General features: G+C 43.6%; 1 protein-coding gene and 2 long non-coding RNA genes across 7 annotated transcripts in view; 2 read left to right on the top strand and 1 right to left on the bottom strand.

Moving 5' to 3' along the window:
* The window catches only part of Clnk (cytokine-dependent hematopoietic cell linker), a 181,587-nt gene that overhangs the window by 1,786 nt on the left and 155,438 nt on the right, over positions 1-24,363 (bottom strand). For 2 of the 4 annotated variants that reach the window (XM_087584568.1, XM_087584570.1), the window contains 6 exons: positions 24,152-24,217; positions 22,578-22,705; positions 17,251-17,328; positions 12,669-12,824; positions 4,030-4,193; positions 1,811-3,531 (listed from right to left, as the gene is read on the bottom strand). In XM_087584568.1, the coding sequence (XP_087440694.1) occupies positions 3,495-3,531; positions 4,030-4,193; positions 12,669-12,824; positions 17,251-17,328; positions 22,578-22,705; positions 24,152-24,217 (629 nt within the window). In that variant the 3' untranslated portion in view covers positions 1,811-3,494. Of the gene's footprint in view, positions 1-545; positions 3,532-4,025; positions 4,194-12,668; positions 12,825-17,250; positions 17,329-22,577; positions 22,706-24,151; positions 24,218-24,363 lie in introns of those variants that run through there. The other 2 variants (XR_015637096.1, XM_087584569.1) reach the window with 2 other exon arrangements.
* Positions 1-24,363, top strand: part of LOC120096632 (uncharacterized) — a 59,935-nt gene that overhangs the window by 20,836 nt on the left and 14,736 nt on the right. The gene's annotated exons all lie outside the window — the stretch shown is intronic.
* Positions 11,551-14,786, top strand: LOC148001397 (uncharacterized). The gene is made up of 2 exons (XR_015637103.1): positions 11,551-11,699; positions 12,116-14,786. It is a non-coding gene; the product is annotated as an uncharacterized LOC148001397 (long non-coding RNA).

Genomic DNA, 24,363 nt, shown 5'->3' with positions numbered 1-24,363 from the left:
TGATCACAATGTGAGTCATACATAGTATAGGTCAGCAATAGTGTGTGATCACAATGTGAGTCACACATAGTATAGGTCAGCAATAGTGTGTGATCACAATGTGAGTCATACATAGTATAGGTCAGCAATAGTGTGTGATCACAATGTGAGTCACACATAGTATAGGTCAGCAATAGTGTGTGATCACAATGTGAGTCACACATAGTATAGGTAAGCAATAGTGTGTGATCACAATGTGAGTCATACATAGTATAGGTAAGCAATAGTGTGTGATCACAATGTGAGTCATACATAGTATAGGTAAGCAATAGTGTGTGATCACAATGTGAGTCATACATAGTATAGGTAAGCAATAGTGTGTGATCACAATGTGAGTCATACATAGTATAGGTCAGCAATAGGTGTGATCACAATGTGAGTCATACATAGTATAGGTCAGCAATAGGTGTGATCACAATGTGAGTCATACATAGTATAGGTAAGCAATAGTGTGTGATCACAATGTGAGTCATACATAGTATAGGTAAGCAATAGTGTGTGATCACAATGTGAGTCATACATAGTATAGGTAAGCAATAGTGTGTGATCACAATGTGAGTCACACATAGTATAGGTCAGCAATAGTGTGTGATCACAATGTGAGTCACACATAGTATAGGTCAGCAATAGTGTGTGATCACAATGTGAGTCACACATAGTATAGGTCAGCAATAGTGTGTGATCACAATGTGAGTCATACATAGTATAGGTAAGCAATAGTGTGTGATCACAATGTGAGTCATACATAGTATAGGTCAGCAATAGTGTGTGATCACAATGTGAGTCATACATAGTATAGGTCAGCAATAGTGTGTGATCACAATGTGAGTCATACATAGTATAGGTCAGCAATGGTGTGTGATCACAATGTGAGTCATACATAGTATAGGTCAGCAATGGTGTGTGATCACAATGTGAATCATACATAGTATAGGTAAGCAATAGTGTGTGATCACAATGTGAGTCATACATAGTATAGGTCAGCAATAGGTGTGATCACAATGTGAGTCATACATAGTATAGGTCAGCAATGGTGTGTGATCACAATGTGAGTCACACATAGTATAGGCCATCTTTACAAATCACCTGTGTCCACACACGTGGTCATGACTGTATCTGACAATGAGCTAGGCTTGACCTTTTCATTATATTTAGAATGGATTGAATTGCTTATAGATATAATGTATTCATCAGTTGTTTTCTTCTCCCCAAATCCACAACTTTTTACTCCTGGAAGAAAAGCCTCCTCTCAACTAAGTTGTTGAAATAGTTTCTGATTTCTGGACCTTTTAAAAGTCACATTACAGGAGTTTTAAAAAAAATATTTAACATTATCCTCAGCCCAAAGATCTTGGTGTTCTATTAACACAGAGCTACAGAAGAGGAAAGGGAAGGCAAGCTGGATTATGTATTTATTCGGGCACCTGCTGGCCTGTGTCTCTCAGTCACTCCAATGCTTCCAACATCTACAGCAGCCCCTAGCAACAAGGACACACGTAGCATGCAGCAAGGGTTGTGACAATCCTGCATGATAACTGGATGAGACACAGATTCAGACTCTGTGTGGATACGCGGTCCAAAAGAAATCTCTGGAGTACGCAGATGCTATAATCAGATGAAGCTGAAATTCCACCATCCTACTTCAGTGACATTTAAAAAATGGAAAGTGAGATAAGAGTTGGAAAGATAAAAACACCCTAGTGTCCGACCCATCGCTGGATTTTTAGCCAGGCATCTAATAAAATCAAGAAATGGAGAGCAGAAAAAGTGTACTTCCCAGCTCCTGCTTTACATACAAGCACATTGTCATTGAGATCTAGCCAAAGTGTTAGAAGTATCTATCCTAAGAATAAAATGCACTTAATTTTCATATGCTATCCTCTAACTGTCTATTGCAAGCAAAATGCTCTTACTGTAACAGACACAGAAATAGTAAGCACAGGGATATGGACCAGCAACTCAGTGGACAAGTCCCTGGCAAGTACTTTCTGTGTCTGCCACAGAAATTAAAGTTCAGATATCCAGTCAATGAGTTGGCATAGAGAGGCACCAGATCCTGACCTTTTCTGCCTAGCATGACGCTCTAGTCTATGGGCAAACTCTGGTCTTTATCGTAGGATGGCATGGATGAGACGGTTCAGAGATGTGGCTCAGGCTTGCATGTTTTCTGCTGTCCCTTTCCCCCTTCTATAGGTGGTAGCACAGAACATGTTCCCATCTCCTCTGCCCACTCCCCTTTGTCCAGCTTTAGGAGGCACTTTGCTGTCACCTCCTGTCTAGCTGATGCATTGCATGCCCTTGGCCTTGTAAGGAACACCAAGCACGTGTCTGTGGGTAGATGCCAAGAACCCTTCCCTGAGAGCATCTTGTCTGCTATTTTACAGAAGAGATCATGCTGGGGACTGTTTGTTCTATGTTCGTTTGATTTTTGTCTCTGTCTCCTTGTCTCTCTCTGTCTCTGTCAATGTCTCTCTGTCTCTGTCAATGTGTCTCTGTTTCTGTCTCTCTGTCTCTGTCTGTCTGTCTGAGCCTGGTCTTATATAATCCAGGCAGGCCTTAAACTTGCTATATAGCGAGGGATATTTTTGAGTCTGACCCTCCTGCCTTTTATCCACCTTGTGCTATAATTATAGGCGTGTACCACCGCACTCAGTTTTAGACGGGGCTGGGGATTTAACCTGGGGGTAGGACTGCATTCTACCAACTCAGCTCCGTCTCCTGCCTTCTGTCTGGTTTTATTTCTTCATGAAAACTCAAATTTCATCGGTGCTCCATGAATTTTACATGTGGCATTTGGTAATAACTGAAGTCATGGCATATGGTATACCTATTTATTTCATTTTGGTGAACTTACTGTAGTATAAGGATTTATGGTAGATAAATATGTATTTTTAGAGCCTCTCCCCTTCCCTCCCTCTGTCCCTCCGTCCCTCTGTCCCTCCGATCCTCCCTCCCTCCCACCCTTCTTCCCTCCCTGCTCTAGCTCAATTTAAACATCCCAGTGTAGATGGTATAACTGGGATGATGCAGTGACACGGAACAGGCAAAATGGGTTGCGAGCTGGACTTGTGTCTTTTACTAAAATACATCAGTAGCTTCTTTGAGGTTCCACTGCCTCATCTGTGTTAGGAAGTAGGAATACATGCACATCCTCTTTGCCCGAGAAGAAACAGCATCACCATGTGCTGTGCTGTTGTAAGCATCAGTGCTCCTTTGAGGACAGCTCTTCTCTTCCTTTGAATGGAAATGTATCATTAAACTATTAGACATGTCTTCACTGTTACTCGAATGAATGTTTGCTTTATGCTTGGGAGGAGCCGGGGTCCTCTGAGGTCCTCGCTATGGATCTGCTAGTTCCATTGACGTCACGGTTCACAGAACAGGCCAAAGTCCGGACCTGTGGCCACTTCACATCATAGTCCACATATTTCTGCTGTCTGCCTTCAAGCTGGTATTCATAAGGGCTCTTGTTCCTCCCACTGGTCTTCTTCCCTGTAATTGAATTTCTAGGATTACAGATAAATAGAGCTAATATTTACCATTCTGTATACAGGACTATCCAAAATTAGCATCCTAGGTCAGGAGGTTATAAAATACAGTTATCCTGATGTCCTGCACAGAGTAATGGTTTGGGGATCTCACACCCACTGCAAACATTGGAGCTATCAGATGTAGTCATGTTAGCTACTCATCACTAATATATGACAGCCATGTCTGTAGTTTTTCTGTTTAGAAAATACGTCTTAAACGTAGGTTTAATGCAGGCTACAAATATTTCTTCTATGACTTAAGCTTTCAAGTGATAATTGAGCTTTCAAGTTCCACTGCAGAATATGTTTCTTTTTTACAGAGTCAAAAACGTCATCCCTTGAAGACACAGAAAATAATAATTTGAGATAAATATAGATGAAAAAAGAACCAAATCCATTGAGCCAGGGAAGAGACAAGGCCCAGGCCACTGACGTGGAAATATCTGACTGGGGTACTTACTCATGAAGTGTCTGGTTGGAGTACTGAGTCAGAAGGTGCCTGGCAAGAGGCAGTGGCTGGGTGAGGTAGCACTGTTCCCTGTGTGCAGCCTTGTCTTTCCCATCTATTAGCACAATTGGAAAATACATGTGGTGTTCAATGATGTCTTCCACAGAATCAAACATCTGGAACACAGAAAGAAGAGTGAATGCTTTTGAACACATCTGCTGCCCGTAAGGGGAGGCTAAGCTATTGCATGTTACTCGGGGAAGGTGGACCAGTTTGGTAATTTTGACATTGCTGACTGACACGTTAGAAGGTGATATTGCTGCTGGTGCTTTGAGATTAGAGGCTCACTCTGCGGCTCAGCCCAGTCAGGACTCTGTGATCCAGAGGGGCCTTGAACTTGCAGCGATCGTCTCAAAGCAGTATAGGTGTTAGCCAACATGTCTGGCTGTTTCATTTTGTCTTGAGGTTGTAGCAAACGAGCTATTGAAGGAGGCATGGCAGGCACAGGGAGAAGACAAAGGGGAATCAAAGTGCTTGTAGGCGACAAGGGAGCACAAGTATCTTTAAAGTTTCCTGTCTCCAGAGTTTGCTCAAGCTCAAACAAGTAGCCCTTAAGGTTGCTAGCTCAAGATCTCCCGGATCCATCGCTGCCTTCCCACCCATGACTTAAATAGGTTGTTTGTGAGGCCAGCACAAATGAAGGCCATGAGTTCAAAGCTTGGCTGTCCTGCCATCTACTAGCTGTGTGTCCTGAGGCAAACTTCTTGCACTCCATTTCTCTGTCTACCTTGGTGGTGACATTGGACCTTGCCTCTGGAATTCGCTGTGAGCATCAGTGGAACTTAAGCATGGACAGCATTTGGGAGAATGGCTTCCCTATGTTCTAGCTCTCAGCAGGGGTCTGTAAATGTGAAACCATGGGATGCATCTTAGACTATCTTCATAAGTCTTAGGAAGAGAGGAGTTTTTGAATTTCACTTCCAGTTTCAAACCCAGGATGGGTTTTTCTTCCTTTTTGTTTAGATTTAACAAAGTGGTCAGTAGAGAGAACCTTTCTATGTAGAGCTCGTCCACTGAATGAGTTCACAGACAGTTAAGGGAAGACTCTTTCCTGGCGTCAGTGGTCGGTACAAGGTGCTTACTCTTCTCATTCTGTTTTCCTTAGCATTGAAGTAATCAATCTGATACCAATAACCTTCCTCACTAGTCTACTATATGGGTCATTTTTATGAAACCACAGTATTAGGAAACAAGGCAGGTATGGTAAAACACACTCCCACCCCATTCTTAGGGACTCTCGTGCTGTGCCCACAGCTGCAACGTTGCCTGAAAAGGCTGGGAGAAGAGTCTGCAATTAAGCTGCTATTTTTATCTTAGATTTTCCCCTAGGAGAAGAGTGGATGTCAAATGTCCTAATATTAGATCCAAAAGTCTGTTTAAATCTTTTGTGTCTGTCCTATGTACAAACTGTGGACAGCACTTCCTTTGTTTTTTCCCTTGTTAGAAAAATGGAGTGGGAGAGGGAAGGAAAGAGGGAGGAAGGGAGGGAGAGAGAGAGACAGAAAAAAGAAAAGAATAAGGAAGAAGACAGGGGAGGTGAGAAAGAAACCCACATGTTGTTATTAATATTTCTTTCAGTCTTAGCAGCTCAAGTTGTGGAGTAAGCATTTACCAGGAGTTTTAGAAACTCACTGCTGCTCAGGTGTCTGCAGAGAGGGGCACTGGATGAGTCTTGAATCCCTGGTTACCAATAGTTGCTGGTCCAGTTGGTGAGTAACGGGGCATCATGAGTTAAGTATTGTATATTCAATACATTCACGCTTGTGACCTAGAATCTACACCTATTGCCCTATGTGTTGAAAGCACCAGTACTGTTTTATTTGGTAAAACGCATCCTCGAAGGGAGGAGTTCCGGGTCATCATTGAGAAGGGAACGGGTGCTCAGCCTAGTCATGCGTCAGCACAAGATTCTGATCAGAGAGAAGCCAATGTTTCCCATGAGGCAGAATGACCAACTGAATGACTTCCCAAGGTTTTTTTTTTTTTGGGGGGGGCATATGCCTCTGCTTGCCCTTTGTGTTTGGTAAGGATGGCAGACAGGTAGAGCCTTCCCTGGATCTGGCCCAGGTGCTTCTTCTAGCCCTTGTGGTCTGGTCCTCGCCTTTGGCTGAAGTACATAGCCTCAAGGAGAGGACTTTTCAGCATCCGTTCAGATGAGATCGGACACTTCATAGGCACCTGCCCCCAGTGTACCTGCTGTGGTATTTATATCACGTCATCTCATACCCAGCTCCCATGAATTAGGAGCTACTCTCTTCCTATGCCATTACAAACCCCACAAGATAGATGAAAAGAGGACAAAGTGCGCATTGTCCCCAGAAGCCCTCATGTGTTTCCTGCTGAAGTGACTGGTGACGCTGTCTGAGCACAGATGGAAGAGAAGAGCTGGGACTTGGCTTGCATTTTTAGCGGGAATTTCTGCATCCGATTCTCTTAAGGACGCGAAGTTCTTCTGTAAGGCAGAAGGATCAGGCTGCGGAAGGCACAGGACCGCCATCTCTCTCTTACCGCAGGGCCCAGTGCCTTCCAAAAGCAGCGGGAGGAATCTCTGTGGGTTGCGGTTTCTCACAAGATGCCTGGCACACAGTGAGCTCCAAGTGGATGTTGCCTCTCTCAACCTGCAGTGCTTGGGGGGCTGTCATCAGGCAGGAGAGATCGTGTGCAAAACCAAGAGGTTTGCAAAGGCAAGGAAATCCCAGTACTGCAGTCTGCTTTCTGTTTCTGTGCTTCACTTTCGCCATCTTTAAAATGTAGGCGAAAGCAGCATCTTTCTTCAGGGGGTGAGGGTGGGGGTAGGGTGTGTGGGGTATGTGGGGTAGCTCTGAGAACTCATTGTACCCATGATGCCTGTGCATGGGGCATGTATGTGAATATTCAACAGATATATGGAAAGGAAAACTCATGCCTGGGGGGGTGCAAACAATAGGGAATTAAGGACTAACACAGAAAAGGGTTTTTAAAAATAGGCACTAGTATGCAGTAATTGTAACAGTTTGTGCAGATGCAGAAGGTGGGGGTCTGTGGGTGGGCTCAGTTGACAGCTCCTTCGTTCTGAGGCCGTCATGGATGGCTTACCATCTGATAAGGTGCTATTAGGATATAATTACAGAGCTACTATGCAGTCTTTTTTTTTCATTAGCAGGCCAATGTGTGACATGTTGGAGACAAGACTAAGACCTTAGTACAGTCTCTGTTTCTCCCCAGTAAATGGTCCCCAACAATTCAACAATGTGTCCTTCCTAGAGATGCTTTAAGGACTGGGGGAGGGAGGAGGAGAGCGAGAGAGAGCGAGAGCGAGAGCGAGAGAGAGAGAGATGGTGGGGAACAAAGTACAAATCGCCTGGCAGAGAAGTAGCCATTTCCTAATTCTATATGGAAGAAACAACATGAAGCTCAAGTATTTGAAAATCACTCAACCTTTTTTTGTTGTTTTCTGTTTCTATTGTTTATTTGTTTTTAAGAAGAAAAATTCTGTGAACTGGAAGAAGGTATTGAAGGCTGCTGTGACCTTGAGCTAGCTAGTCCCTTCGTGTAGATAGGTTTCTATGTGCGTGTGGCCATCACCTACTTAATGAAAGAGCTGCTTAACAAGCACAAGAAAACCCGTAAGTGATAATGGTGGCAGAGTCTGTCTGTGGGATTCAGGTCTGTTCATTGGCTTGCTAGTCCTCATACAAAAGGACTGGCCACTTGCCTCCTTGGTTTTTATACAACGCCTTCTGAATGTGACTGTGGCGACCTACTTAGTTGCCCAGCTCACACATCCTCGGCTGAGGGAAGGCTGGAGTGCTGATCCCACTGTCTGTTTAAGTTACAGTCCCATTTCCCTGATAAAATATGCTCCCAAAGGCAATTTGATGGAAAAAGGGCTTAATCTGGCAATGGGGTGCAGTTCATGGGACTGTCCATCAAAGACCAGAAGTCCGAGGCAGCTGGTCCTGTTATATCCATAGTCAAGAAGCAAAGACTCTGGAGAGATGACTCAGAGATAAGAGCATTGGCTGCTGTCCTGAGTTCAATCCCCAGAAATTACATGGTGACTCACAACCATCTATAAGGAGGTCTGGTGACCCCTTCTGGTATACAGGCAGAACACTGTATCCATAAGAAATCTTTTTTTTTTTTTTTTTTAAAGAAGCAAAGAATCATAAATGTTGATGCTCAGCGTCCTTTCTTTTGATGTGGTTCAGAACCTAAGCCTAGGGAGTGGTGTGGATCTGTACACCTCCATTAATGGAATTGAATTCATGGGGGCCTGTTTCCTAGGAGATCTAGCTAGGTCAAGTTGACAGTGTTTACCAACATCTTATTGCCTCCTCCCAAGTGCTGGCAATCTCTCCCCAGGCCACATGTGAGAAAAGAACACTGTATCAGGGACTGGATGTAACCAGGACTCTTCATGTAGCCAGACGACAGGATTGTCACTCATGTGCCCCCAGGAAGCACTCGCTAAGCCCCAGTGACATTATTTCCACACCTCCTGATGAACAACAGGTGTCTACGGAAGTTCTGGATTTAAACTGCGTAAGTTTGCAAAGGCTGTCATAACAGTGGAAGAAACACCGTCTGTCATAACGGACTGGGTGAAGCAACAAAAATGTATCTTTCCACAATTCAGCAGGCCCGAGGTCTCAGGTGTCTACATGGTTGCTTCTTCCTAAAGCCTTTCTCCTTGGCTGGCAGGTAACTGACTTCTCCCCATGTCCGCATTCACATGATCATCTTTCTCTGAGTTAGTTTTTTTTTTTTGTCATTAAAAAGACATTAGAATTTACTTTGAAATATAGTTTATGGCCAAGTCATTTATAACACATATACACTGGCATTCTAGCCCAGGGGCAAACTTGCCAGACAAATGAGACCACAGTGAAAAAACAGTCTATGTTTTTACATTCAGCAAATTTCTACTAAAATAGTCTGGTTTGTTTCACGTTTCAGGGTATGCTTGAAGAATTGCGTATACTAACATGGCTTCTTCTATCCACACGTAGAGTGTTCTCATTAGGCAACTGTGTACTCTAAGCAGGCTTCATAGAAACAACACAGGGCCAGGTCACTATCAGAATACCTGGTGGGTGCCAGATGGTAAAAATCTTTCCTGAACGCTATTGAATGATCTTCAAAACTATTTCAGTGTTAAAACATGGGGAGTGGACAGGGGCTAGAGAGACGGATCAGTGGTTAAGAGCACTTACTGATCTCACAGAGGACCTGAGTTCCATTCCCAGCACTCAATGGCAGCTCACAGACACCTGTAACTCCAGCTTCTGGACAACTGATGCCCTTCTGGCCTCCTGGACACCTGCACTTGTGTGCGCGTGCACACACACAGATATCCCCACATACGTATAATTAAAAATTAATATTATAAAAGGCTTTTAGTATAGCTGTCAACAGATACCTAGTCACTGAATTTAAGAAATAAGCCACTGGATCTCATATTGTACCCCATTTTGTAAGCCCACGTGCCCTCCACACATTCTCCATTGTGTGACTTAGGAATATGCAACTGTTCATTAAGGACAGGTTGAATATCCTTTTGGTATACATTATTTTGTTGGCTTGAGTGTTCCCAAACTATTTTGACTGTCAAATATCTATCCTGTTTTTGGACCTGGCATATTTTAGCTGGATGCTTATAATCTAATTCCCGATAACTAATCTATGGAACCTCGACTCCTTTTTCCCCTCAGTAGACATTAGAAAAAGTTGATTCCATTCCCGAAATCTAAACTTAAATGGAATCATTTAAAAGATGTTCAGGGGCTGGGGAGATGGCACAGTGGGTAAGAGCTCTTGTTACTCTTGTAGAAACCCTAGGTTCTGTTCCCAATACCCACATCTGATGGCTTACAAACACAGTTCCAGATGATCCAATACCGTCTTTCGGCCTCTGCAGACAGCTGCATGCATGTGGTACATGTACACATACTCAGGCACACATGCACACATACACATAAAATACATTAAATGATGCCTTGTAGAGAATCCTACCACTCAAGTGCAGTTGTGAGAGGGACCACACAACTATTATTATAGTGCACATGGTACAAAACAAATCCAAATGGTTATAGTCCGATTACGTTGCTATGTCAGCTAGCAGTTATCATGAATTTGTTCCAGAACAGTTGGTCACTGTTTGTGACATAACTAAATGCAGACATTAGCATTTCCTGTTAGGCTTGTAATTTAAGTAGCTAATCACCTTTGCTTATGTATTCTAAGGGTTAAAGAGAGTGACAGTAAGGCAGCTTGCAAGCTTGGGAAGGACACTTGGTGACAGTGACTCACTATTCTTCTCTAGTGTCATTCTGATTGAGGTTGTGACAGGGTGCACATGACAAGGTCTAATCTGGGTCATTTGGGGAATGTTTGTTCTTCCTCTGTTTAGAATGGCTGCAACCACTGATCGGTTACAACGAGTAACAAGTAACAGCTCTCTTTTTTCTGTTTTAAGATAGGGTCTCATGTAGCCCATGCTGGCCTAGAAATCACAACATAACTGGGATGAATGGATTCTCCTGCCTTTACCTCCCAAGTGCTAGGACTTACACTAGCATACTTGTAATATAGATGGAACCCAGAGCTTCACCCATGCCAGGCAAGCGCTCTACCCACTGAACCACAATGCTGCTGTTTCTTTTTGCTAATGAACCATCTTCATCTGCGTGCCCAGATCCTTGGCTTCTATGAAGCTGCTGTTTTATTCTTACTAGCATTTCCAGACTGAGCTGGCTGTTCTATCACACTGTGCATCAGGCCGTTAGCTTCTCCGTCCGTTTTATGCCTGGTTCTCAGATGGCAGACTTTCTACTGTGTGCCATCTTCCTTCATCGTGTAGTAGGGATTGCTTCCTGATTGATCCCATCCCTTGTCTCAATACAGGAGTTTCCATGGGCCATTCTGCTGACTTTGGTCTAAGAGCTGAGGCCAATAGCTGAGTGTCAGCGTGTATTTTTGAGAAAAGTCGTTGCTTCTTCAGGCTTGGACTGCAGCAGTACTAGAGAGTCCCAGCAGACACAGAGAGCTTTTTCCCTTTCCAGGAGAGATGAGGCATGGGTAGAACCCAGTCCAAGAGCACTAATGAGAGCTGCTGACCATCTCTGCATTTCTGACCCTATGGCTTCCTAGTGCTTCTCTTTTATATGTGTGTGCATGTTTATGCATGTTTATGAGCATTTAGGTGTCTACAGATGTGTGTATCAGGAGGGCAGAGGACAAGTTCATGTGTCATTTTTTTGTTGTTGTTGTTGTTTGTTTTTGTTTTTCAGGTACTATCCACTTCATTGTTTTTTTCAGACAAGTTTTCTCACTGGCCTGGAGTTTGCCAAGTAGGCTAGGCTAGCAGGAAATTAAGCCTGTCCCCACTTCCCCAGCCCTGTGATTCCTGTTTTAGAAATAAAATGAAGAAGCTAGTCCTGTTGGATTAGAGCTTACAACTAATGCCATTTAACCTTAAGAACCTCTCTAAAGGGTTTATTTCCAAATGTAGTCATACAACGAACTCTTCGGGCTTCAGACGTCATCTTGTAAACTTGGGAGACGAGACACATCCTCCACCCCAGTCTCCCTCCAGCAGATGAAGTCGAGGTCTGGAGCTGCTGGATGTCCATCACTGAACGGTAAGGGTCCAGATCCTAAGCTCAGAGTAGTGGATGAATATGGCTGAACACATATCCTTAGTAGATGGTGATGTATAATTGACTTCTGTCTCCCATTTTTCCTCTTAATTTTTATTCTAGAAAGACTGAGAGTATAGCCCCTGCTTACTGCCTCCATCTCTGACCATTTACTTAATTTTCTATGACACAGCTTCTGTACCTCTGAGATGGGAACGGTCACATCAAAAAGTTGTTGAGGACTGAAACAGGACAAAGCATACAGAACAGACCTGGAATATGTGTTTAGCTGAAACATCTCCTTTTGATCAATTTATTTATATAGTTATTATTTAATGTTTAATTGATTGAACCTAACCCAAGCACTCTACCACCAAGCCACATCCTCAAACCTGTTTTTATCTTTTATTCTAAGACAGAGTCACGCTAGTAATCTTCCTGCCTCAGCCTCCTACGTATATGGAATTATTGACCTGTACAGCATCTGACAGATTCGCCAATAGATGGCTTCTCATCAGCACAACTGTCCAGAGAATGGGACCTCAGCTTAGCACAGAATGTTACTGCTGAACATGCACTCATTTTGAGAACCCAGTCCTGTGGATAAATGAATGACACTTGATTTCAGAAATGCCTGTATTGAACATGGGGAGATTGGAGCATAGAGTGCCAGCATGGGCTGGGAGAAGCTCTCCACAAGGCAGAAGGCAGTTGCTTCTTTCTGAACAGGTTTCTCTAATAGGTTTAAGAGGCTGAGGGACAGTCAGTGGCATGGCGGCCTGCTGCATGGTGAACTGAACATAGCATTACATGTGCCAGCACGTTCATGAAAGGGGCTGGAGAGATATCACTTCAGTGTCTCACCTCCCCTCCTGTGTTCACTGGGGTATGTGGACATGGACGTAGCATCTCCTAAACTCTGTTTCCTTTTGACTTATAGCCAAGGAAAGGGTGGAGGCTGGGTTTACCTACCTCATTTCCTCTGAGTCCTGTGCCCAGGGCAAACTGCTGATTGCTCTCGAGGAAGCGGATTTTCACATTGTAGACCTTGTTCCCATAAAACACCACCAAAACATAGGGCTCTGCCTTGGATTTTGTGGAACAATCTCGGACCAAAAAAGTACCATCCTGAAGCAAAAGGAATTCTGGTTATCTTCTCAGATGTGCAAGGAGCCTGGTCTTAAGGGGACATCAACGAAGATGTTCTTGTGAGATTCTTCAGTGGATTTAGTTTTTGGCAACCCAGTCGCACATTCCATTTACCTCTGTGAGCTTTTACTGAGTGCCTGTTGGGGTTTGGATATGAAGTGTCCCCTCAAGCGGCTTATGTGCTAGTAGGTGGTGATAGAGAAAAGCCAATTGGTTCTCAAAGGTGCTAACATCATGAGGTTAATCCATTGGTGAGTTCAAAGCTGAATAGGCTATTTGGAGGTGGAGCCTAGTCTAGGAAGGTAGATCACCAAGGGGGTGCCTTTGAAAGATGTGTCTTGTCCTTATCCTCTCTGTGTTTTCTGGCCACTGTGTGGTGGGCTGCCCTTCATCCGTGATGTTTCTGCTTTGCCACAGACCTAAAAGCAATGGGATCAGCCTGCCAGGGGCTGAAACCTGGAGCTCAAAGAAACCTTTCTCACGAAGTTGTCTTTGAGTCTTTCATCACAGCAATGGCTAACACAATGTCTGTGTAGATGACATTTTTACTGCCTGCTGAGAGTGTACCAGACACACAATGGTGCTCCTTCTTCCAAATCTTCCTCGACTCTCTGCATAATTTTTACAATCTTAGTGAGACTCCAGCCAGGTTACCATTTCCTGGACGGACACCTGCTCTGGGGCTCCTGTTACATATTGTCTCCTTCTGCACAGGGAAGTGCTCCTTCATCCCTCTCTGGTGTCCCCCAAACTGTCACTGCTCACCTGTGTCCTGTGCATCTTGGAGATCCAATCTTATTCTAGAGTGGAATGGAAGCCACCACAGAGCAAACAGATCTTAGCGCAAGAAATTGGAGCCCTGTGTATGTGTGTGATTTCAGTGCAGGATCAGGGTTTGCAAAAGAGGGATGGGCTTTGCAGGGACTGACACCCAAATGAGTAGAGAGATGGAGTAGGAAATACAGCCTGCAGGGTCAAGGCAAGGGTCGGGCAAGGAAGAGGAGAGAGGAAACGTACCAGAAGCACCAGTGTCTGAGGCCAAGGGATAGACAGCCTCGGTATGCAGATCACAGGACTGAAGAGTTGAACAACTGAGAATAGAGCACGAGTGGGAACTAACCAGACACATGGGAGAGGTCTGGTCAAGATGAAGATGTGAAGCTGACAGGCAGACTTCCCCTGAGCACACAAGGCTTGACCTCAGGATTATGCAGTGCTGTCGCATGCTGGAGCATACTGAATATATGGACTATAAATGTGTGAAAACGTGCATAGATGATGATAAACGCCGGAAAAATAGCGTAATGTAGGCAGTATGTGTGATGATTTGTATTTCTAGTTGTTATATTATCTATACAGATTGTATGGGGTATTGATAACTGTATTCTATAATATAATAATCTGTAATATAGTATCGATAAATTAAATAGTATATCATGTGATATGATTCTTCAACACTTTAAGGATAGCATGATTACTTTGTGCATACTCGTGTTATAACAATGTGGGCAGAAGAAGTCTACTGAGAGCTGCCCTAAAGGTGACTGGCATCTTACATACATTATTTCATTTGGTTTTGCATAAATCTGGAAAAAAGACATTTACCCCCATTTACAGAGAATTAAGACTTCAGAGCCTAAGCAAATCTCCCAGGCTTAGCAGGTTGGTCCAGCGTTGACACTGAGTGCGAGGTTGTCATCTACATAGTTTATCCTTGAGAAATGAGCAGTCAAACTGAAATGGGGGTGGGGTGGCTGGAAAAATGTCTCAGCCATTAAGAGCTCTTGCTGCTCTATCATTAGAACCATGCACCCATATCAGGAAGCTCACAAAAGTGTGCCTCTCTCTGAGAGATCAGCCACCTTCTGGCCTCTTTGAGTACCCACCTATGTATGTGTGCACATATACAGACATGAATTTAAATAAAAATAATGCAAAATATTTTTTATTTTTTTAATGACCAAAGAATAATAAAAAAAAGTCTTATAATGTTCTGAGTAAGTTGACATCTTATGTTGGTCTGCATTCATAGCTGTTCTTGGTTACATGTGGCCAGTAGTTGCACAGTTAGCAAATGACAAACCTGAAAGCCAAACTCCAAGTCTAACTCTTAAGCATGGTGACTTCTGCTTTGTCAAAGGCAATGAGGGACCACCTGCAACTTTCTCTGCCTAAAGCATTCATTCAGGAGCAAAGGCTCATGACTCTGGCACAGAACATTGCCTGGGATCAGGAAGGGGAACAGGGTCCAAGAATAGGAGCTTATCACCTTAAACTCTGCAATGCACTTGTCAAAATAAATCTGGGAAATCTTTATTTAAATTAAATTATGTCTTGTAAATGGGAAACACGTTCTGACAACTCAATGCAAACAGGAAAGGAAGATAGTCACTCAGCTTAGACAGTGTTACTCTGTCTTAGGAGGACACAGCACAGGCACAAAGGGAGGAAGGGGGCATTGGACGAGCACCAAGCCTGGCCACAGTGATGCCCAATGGCATGCACAGTGCTCTCCCGGCACAGCTCACATGTGGGCTTCTGTATCTAAAGTCGTTGTTGGTGAAAGTCCAACTATGTGAACATGGTGGAACATTATGCAATGTTTACCCAAGAAGAAGAGCCCTGGCTGGGGTCTACCATCCCCATGGCCTATCCTATATATAACAGAGGTCAGACATGTCTGAGACGCTGACAGAGGAAGAGGACAGAAATCCTGGGACAGAGGACCAGTAACCACTCCTCAATCTCCACTGCACTGCCAAGAGTAGTCATTGTAGCTAGAAGCAGCTGAGACTTGGTGCAAATGAGTACTTATCTCTTTGTTGTGAATGAGACCTTGACCTCGGCCTCCCCACCTAGGGGATTCCCATCCCACTTATTCCTGATGGGACCAAGATAGTTCGTTAGCAATCATCTTTGTCTCTAATGCTAGTGTTAACAGGCTGACATGAAATTAGTAACTTAAAAATAAAGCAATGTGTATATAGTTTTGGAGGTCAGAAGTCTAGTAGCATGGGAGAGGGGTAAGGAGTCTGTGTCTGTGACTCTGCTAGTCCCTAGAAGTCACCAGAATTATATGGCTCATGATGCTACCACCTTTTTGACCTGTACTTCCACATCCAAATCTGTATCCTTATATCCTTGCCTCCCTCTTATTGGGGATCACAAGGGACCAGGATAACCTCCTCATTGCAAGATCTCCAACTTAATGAGCTAACTCCTCCTTTCTATATAAAGTGATCCAGGCACAGGTTCTAGGATTAGGATTGGACATCTTTGTGTGTGAGAAGTGGCCATTATTCTGTTTATCTAGAAACTGATGAATAAGTAAATTTTTTAATTTCAATTCTGAGTTTTCTTAACTGTATTGGAGACCTAGCGTTTATTCCTGAATTAACTGCCGCCTTCCTGTTGTAGGTTCATATTCAGCAGGGGCCTGGTTGAGGATTTAGTGGTCCTTAAGCCACAGAAGCTTTCTAGTATTTCCAAGCAACCCAGTGGAGTTCTGTGCCTGACAGAGAAGTCACCCAGTAGTCACTTGCTTTTTGATGAAAGCTGTGGTTGTCATTTGACCTCAGGCTACAAACGCTCTTCTCTATTTGAATCCTTTATTAGAGTCCTTATTAGAGTCCTTCTCTATTTGAATGCCATGGTAGGATGGAGCTTCCCAGTCTTTTTTGAAGTTAGCTTTGGTCTTGGAGTTTGGCCAAGGAAGAGGTAAAGTGTGTTACTCCTGGGGAGATGTGCGAAGAGCCACAGTGTAAAGGTGGAAACAGAGCCCCACAGAGCCCAAGCAAATCTATCTTGAATCTGGTGTGCAGGGAAGAAGTAGTATCTTGGGATAAATGACAAAGATCTCTGGGACATCTGTTACTGCAACATGACCTGTCATATGCTGGATTACAACATTCATGACTTCTGCTACTTTCTTGAAGAAGTCAGTCATAGAGACCCAAGTGTACCATAGGTGTCTGTTTAGTAAGGAGATGAAATTTGAAGAGAGCAGAAGGAGGCACTACCCATTGTGGCCCACTGCCATTTTCTAGTGGCTTATATTTTAGCACTGATATTTTTAAAAACAGTTTTTCATTTTATGAATAAAGAATCAACAACTAATCATGTTTAGGAACTTGGGAAAGTCAGATATATGACAAATGACAAAACCAAGTCTTAGATGTAAAAGCATCTTATCTATCTCTGCGTTTTTAGAAAATCATTCCAGAACTCCAGTTGTAGATTTCGTGTTCTTTCATCAAAGTTTTCCTTGGAAGTAACTAGAAACTGTACCCCATTGACCTTTCTTACTATTTTCCTCTCCCATAGAACCTCTTCTCCCCATGTCCCCTTCCTACTCTTGTGTGTGTTCACGTGCAGACACACGGGATGGCCACAGGAACAACATTACCTTGCTCTCTCTCATTAACACCTCTTCCACCGCCTGGCGACTGTAATCTCCAATGTACCATTCATTCTGCTGGGCATCCTGTGGTCCAATGAGGAAAGTTTTAGGATCAAAGGGAGGTATTCATTATGGACTAATTAATTCAAACTCTATTTTTGTTCTACCCGGGTCCAATCACAGACTAATGGGTAGATATTTAGCACAGACCATTTTGTTCTGGACCCTGGAAATGCCCACTGATGCTGTGAGGAGATGGACACAGAAGGAGCCACTGCAGCTGGGGATTCTGAGGTTGATAGGGACGAGAAGAGGGTGGTCCATGGGGAGGGGCCGGGAACTGCCCATCAATTAGGAGAAGTCCATCATCTGAGTCTCAGGAAGCATACACCCTCCATCTGTCAATGATTTTATTTAATTTTCTTTAAGACAGAGTGTCTTAAAGAAACACCCTGGATAACAGGCTATACACTATATATCTGAGGAAGACCCAGAACTCCTGATCCTCCTAGTGCTGGGATTGCACTCAGTTATCAGGGATGCCTGCATCTGCATGTGGTGAAGTTTTTTGAGGACATGTGTAGCCTGTGACACTGTGCTGTGCTGGTCACTGCAAAAACAGTGGTCAGAGCAGGCTGCTGCACCCCTGTCTCTGTGTATCTTCTGCCTGGAGTCGTGTAGTAAAATCAAGACTGAAAGTGTAAGTTGACTGGTTTTCTCCTGTGCTGCACTGACTTGTGTGGTACGTGGTGTTTGGAGAATAGACTGTGCCCTGCCCTAAGACACTCCGCATTGTGTAGAGAAGTGGCTTTTAGACTGTCCCTCCCTGGACGAGTTCACTTTACATCCTTCGAGGAAGGATGACTCTGCATTTTGCTGTGCGCATGAATGCCACCACCTGTCCAGCACCGACCATGAGGCACAGACAGTTTGTTCCTACCTGTAAACCTACTGGAGTGATTGAGGATGCAAGACCAAGAAAGGGTGAAGTGTTCCTTCTCACCCAGACCCTGTCAAAGGAGGGACCCCTAACACCATGACCGATGGCAACAGCCCCAACCATCTGTCATCTGACTGCAGGTACCTGCACCAAGAGACAACAGAGAGGAGACTGCCAACTGTCCCAGTGCTTCAGATCAGTTCAGTCCTCATTATTTACTTCTCACTCAACCATCATGATCTGTCTGTCTGTCTGTCTGTCTGAACTTGGACCCGAAGCTCACCTTGGTGCCCCAGGCAGGTGGCTGCAGCTACATCCTGGTTTAGCGCTAAGCTGTGTATTCTTGGGTCTCTGGCAACAATCCAACTGGGTTCTTTAGTGTCTAGCCTCTTGCAGTAACTCCCTGAATGTATATCAATTCTTCACCTCCACTAAGGCCTCTTTAAACTCTGTGGCCTTTTAAATCCTTTGTCACCGCCCCCTCTTCCAGTTTATGGTGTAATTATAATCCAAGAGTTCATATCAATAATTCATATACATTGGCGTAAAAGAGCTTGTGGGTGCCAATGAGCAGCTATCAAGGGAAATCAGGACTACTTAGGAAATAGCAGCCAATGAAACTGATATAGCTGGTGAGTTTATTACTCGGTGAATTCTGACACTGTAGAAAGATGCGAGTGGGTTTATCTATGCTCCTGGCATTGCGTGTGTGCTTGTGACTGCATGGACCTGCAGTCTCTTCATTGAGTTCCCAGGGTCCCGATATGGAGTTATACCTCCCCAAGGCCCTTCCTTATTCAGTATCTCAAACCTTCCCCACACTATTTCTCTCGACTATGCATGATGCACAATGCTCATTCTAGTTACAGATGGGTAGCAAAGGTTCAGCAAGTCAAAATCAACCATATGGTTGGCGATAATCAGGGACATGACCTCTAGTCCTTGGTTTCTCACTGTAGTCTCTGGTCATCCCAGCACCAACATGATCCATCCAGCGATGGGCACAGGCGGACATGATCTGGCCAGTGTGCACTAGCTCCTACCTAACTCCAGCCTCACTTTCTTTCATGCCATCTCATAGGTGTGGCTAGTCAGATATATCTAATGTTCTAATGCACATACCAGTTACCCTAGACTGGGCACTTTATAAGCAACCTTCTGGTCTCTGGTATTTAACTCAGGCACTGTGGGCCATTAAGAGTCTAACACAACCCAGGCAACCACAGTAGGTGAGTCTCAAAAACATTGTGCTCCATGAAACAAAGCCAGGAACAAAAGAGCCACTCTCTGGTTCTCTTTAGAAAGGATTCTAGGAAGGGCACAAGGCATTGGTGGAAATGAGAGTTGCTGTCAGCAGCCAGAGGAGGATGAGGCTTCACAGGGGCAGAGAGGAAACTGGGGTGTCATGGAAATGTGTTTCTTGAACCAGGACAGTGACTAATTTCACTTGTCAAAAGCATGGGACTGGGCGTAATACTTGCAATTTCTCATATATACTAAGGATAAAGAATATCCTAAGTAGTTCTTTGTAAACAGACAAAAATTGAAACTCAAACCCTTACTTTGTTTGAGGCCTCCTTTGTTATTCCATCAACCAGTGGAGACTTAGTACAAAGGAGGTTTCAAACAATGTAAGAGTTTTACCTTGCTGGGAGTTTTACAGATCCTGTCCTAGGCAAAGTTCAGGCAGGTTCCCAGTAAGAAAGTGAGAACTCACCTCCCTGCCAGAGTTTGAGTCTGCTGATCCCTGTGGTCATTGGGGTACTGGCTCCAGTGCTCCTGGCTAGTCTCAGGGCTTGGGAAGGCTCAGCCACAGTGAGCTTCATTCACTCATTTGGTTGGTCAAGCTAGAAGATGCTTTAGATTATTGGTTCTCAACCTTCCTAATGCTGTGACCCTTTAATAAAGTTACTCATGGTATGATGACCCCCAACCATAAAATTATTCTGTCATTACTTCATAGCTCTAATTTTGCTACTGTGATGAATCACAATGTAAATACCTCATATGCAGGGTATATGATATGTGATCTCCAAAGGGGTGGTGACCACAGGTTAAGAACCACTGCTTTAGCTGTTGTGACTTGGGACTTCTTAGACTATCTCCAGATATGGTTGTAAGGGGTGTATGCTGTCCTCTGAGTGACTGCAGAGCACAGCACTTGGTGTTAGAGTACCTTTAATAGCACTGACTTTCTAGTCATCCCTGAACAGAGTCATAAGGCCTCTATTCCGGGAGGCCTTAGCAGGCTGAGGGGTCCTGCTGTGCCTTTTAAATGCACAATAAAAGATACATAGTATAAAGAGTCACCATTTTAGCCACTTTGAGTGCATATCTCATCGCATTAAGTGCATTTATTTTGCTTTAAAACCACCGCCATTATCCATTTCCAAGAAATCTTCCATCCTCTCAAACTGAAACTCTGTGCTCACCAAACAACAGCTCTCCCTTACTCTCTTCTTCATCTCACTCCTGGGGAACCACTTTGCTACATGATATCTCTGTAGACTTGGCTGTTCTAGGAACCATGGATAGCAGGAGGTATTCGCTTGTCCTTCGGTGTCTGTCTTTCTTCACCTAGTATTATGTTTTTGGAGTTTATTTATGTAGAACATGCCAGATCATAATGTGTGTGTATGTGCAATGTTTTGTTTCTCTCTCTTTCTCTTCTCTCTCTCTCTCTCTCTCTCTCTCTCTCTCTCTCTCTCTCTCTCCCTCTCTATCTCTCTCTCTCTCTCCCTCTCTCTCTCTCTGCCTGTGAATGGATACCTGTGTTCTTCCTACCTGTTGACTATCGTAAATAATGTTATAAAAACAAGAATTCAAGTCCTGTTGGGCTCCCCTTTCAGTTCTCTTGGGGATATACTCAGTTGCAGAATATGGTGATTGATTTCTACATTTTTGTGTGTGTCTGTGGTCTGGAATGCTGCTGTAAAAATTATTAGCATACCAATGCAAAAGTGAAAGCAGTCAGTTTACATAACATTACGTGGACCTCATTATTGAGAGTATTCAGATCTGCCATAAGTTATGAGATTTGTTGAGCTGTTGGAAATGGGAACACCCTGATCTAGTCTAAGCTTCTCTCAGGAAAGTCAGGCTCTGAGAGTTTGGTCTTATGTAGACACTGAGTCAAGAATCCTAAGGCCCATGAGCACAGCAGAGCTAACAACATTCAGGATCATGTGACAGGGAAATGAAAGATGATTTCAGAGTTTATAGAAAGAATGAGAGGCCATTAGAGAATTAGGTAGAGATTAATGAAAAGGCCAAGCAAAGATATTTGAGATACAATAGGGATTACAAGGAATTGATCAGAGATCCCAGATGCTTCTCTTACAAACCTTGAGAAGCTCTGGAGCAGGATACTCATAAGCCAAGGATATGGAGTGAGGGCGGCACCATCTTTTTGGTGCTGTCTTTAGTAAGTAATGCTACAGCTGCTGGAGGAAGGGGGCAGATGAGACACAAAGAAAACTCACTCTTCTTAGTGGAAACCACATGCATGATGGACTGCGAAGTGATTGTGTGACTGGAGTGGATTTGAAGGAGAGATCCTAAAACATGTGATGGATAAATAAAGCCACTTATTAGCTATTTCTAGCTCTCTTCTGTGTCAGGGATCTTGATTCCTCACACTGACTGACACATATAATCAGTGGTCAGGACATGGCTGCCATGCTCAACTGAAATGTGATATGTTAATCTTTTGTTGGAAAATGAACTCAGATATTCAAATTCCATCTAATCATGCATGAAACTTAACGAATGTAAGTCTAACTTTCTCACATCCCTTTCCCCCCACAATTAATGAATAGAACATTCTGAGAATCTGGAAAACATGCAAGTTGAAAATCTGGTGAAAGAGTAATGAAGTGTGAGACAACAAAACCTTTTAGAAACATTAAAACCCAATGATTTGTCATCATATGTGTGGTTAATTGACTAGGTATGGCCCCTGTAGACTCATGTGTCTGAATGCTTGGCCCATAGGGAGTGTATGGCTTTGTTGAAGGAAGTGTCACTGTGGGGTTGAGTTTTGAGGTCTCCAATGCTCAAGCTATGCTCAGTGTGGCATAGTCTCCATCTGCTGTTTTCAGATCAAGACGTAGAGCTCACATCTCCTTCTCCAGCACCATAGCTGCCTTTGCGCTCCATTTTTCCTGCCATGATGATAATGTACTAAACCTCTGAAACTGTAAGCCAGCCTCAGTTAAATGTATTCCTTTATAAGAGTTTCCATGATCATAGTATCTTATCGCAGCCATAAACTCTAAGACAGTATGGGAAAACAATTAATGGACACCACAATGATCTGCTTTGGGCATTCTTAGTGAGCTCTCACTTGGTGCCAAAACTGCTGGAAGGGCTTATAGAGAAGCTACTGTCTCACCTTTTCATCAAACTTTGTGGGGACAGGTTTCTCTGAGTTTGTGTTTTCATAGGACAGCACAGGAGGGCTGTGGCTGGCTGCAGCTTGGCATCTCTGAGGAGGACAGTGTTGCATGATACCTGTATGGTCTGGAAAGAGATCACACTTAAATGCAGTTGCTTTGCTGTCTCAGCCTATCTCCCTCCAACATGTAGCTGGGTTCATCACTTCTGCCTGTCTGTGGCCATCTTTATGGGCTAGACAACACCCTTCCAAACAGGGACTGCAGTGCTCCCAGGATTACTCGTCCACTTTCACATTCTCCCTTCCCACAGGGAAACTGAAGTAATATTTGAAAACTGTAATTGTGTAGCTGGGGAGATAGCTCAGTGGGTAAAAGTGATTGTCTTACAGATGTGATGAACAGAATTCAAATCCTCAGAACTCACATAAAAGCCAGATGCTAGCAGGCAACTTTAATCCCAGCATTTTTACCAGGGACTGGTAGGCAGAGACAGGAGAGTCTCCAGAGGCTTACGGGCCAGCAAATTGATGGGTGGGGTGGCTTAAAATACTGGGGGTGTTATCAGAGTGCCATTTCTCTTCTGGTCCACCCTTACACGTGCAGCAGTCACACATCAACACTGCACCCCACAGTTCTGCCTGCCTACCAGGATGCCAGCTCAAACCCGAAACACACAGCTCCACTTGCCTCCTGGGAGCCTGCTGTAACCTGGGACATGTAGGCCAGCCAACACCAGATGGTGAAAGACAAGTGTAGGAACATATCAATAGAAGCCAGTGCAATATGGCACCATCAGAACCCAGCACCCACCACCCTACTACAGCAAGTCCTGGATGTCCTAACATACCTAAAGAGTAGGACTCTAACCTTAAATCCCATTTCATGAAGATTATAGAGGCCTTTGAAGAGGATATTAAAAAATTCCCTTAAAGAAATATAGAAAAAGACAATCAAACAGGTTGAAGCCCTTAAAGATAAAACAAATCTCTTAAGAAACAGAGGAAAATATAAGGCAAAGGAAATGAATAAAACAGTGCAAGAACTAAAAATGGAAACAAAAACAATAAAGAAAACACAAATGGAGGCAACCCATTTGTGGAAGAGATGAACCCATTTGTGGAGAGTTGAAAAACCTGGAGATGGAAAGGGAACAGGAACTACAGATGGCAGCAGCATCAACAGAATACAAGAGATGGAAGAGAGAATCTCAGGTGTAGACAATACCATAGAAGAAATGGAAACATCGATCAAAGAAAATGCCAAATGTAAAAAAGTTCCTAACTCAAAACATAAGAAAATGTGGGACACTATGCAAATACCAAACCAAAGAATAATAGGAATAGAAGAGGGTCAAAAACATCTTCAACAAAGGAAAAACTTCTCTAACCTAAAGAAAGAGATGACTATAAATATAGAAGCTTATAGAACACCAAAGAGATTTGACTAGAAAAGAATATCCTCTCACCACATAATAATCAGAGCACTAAATATACAGAACAAAGAAAGAATATTAAAAGCTGCAAGAAAAAAAGGGCCAAGTAACATATAAAGGCAGACGTATCAGAATTACCTGGCAGAAGATCCTGCACAGAGGTGTTGTAGATTCTAAGAGGCCGTAGATGCCAGCTCAGACTACCTGTATTCAACAAAATTCTCAATCACCATAGATGGAGAAACCAAGATATTCCAAGACAAAACAATGTCTTTCTGCTAATCTAGCCCTACGAGGATACTAGAAGGAAAACTCAAACACAAAGAGGCTAACTACATCCAAAAAAAACC

Source organism: Rattus norvegicus, chromosome 14, assembly GCF_021556685.1.
Source record: "Rattus norvegicus strain SHRSP/BbbUtx chromosome 14, alternate assembly SHRSP_T2T, whole genome shotgun sequence".
NCBI lineage: Eukaryota > Metazoa > Chordata > Mammalia > Rodentia > Muridae > Rattus > Rattus norvegicus.
This window is presented reverse-complemented; position numbering and strand designations above follow the sequence as displayed.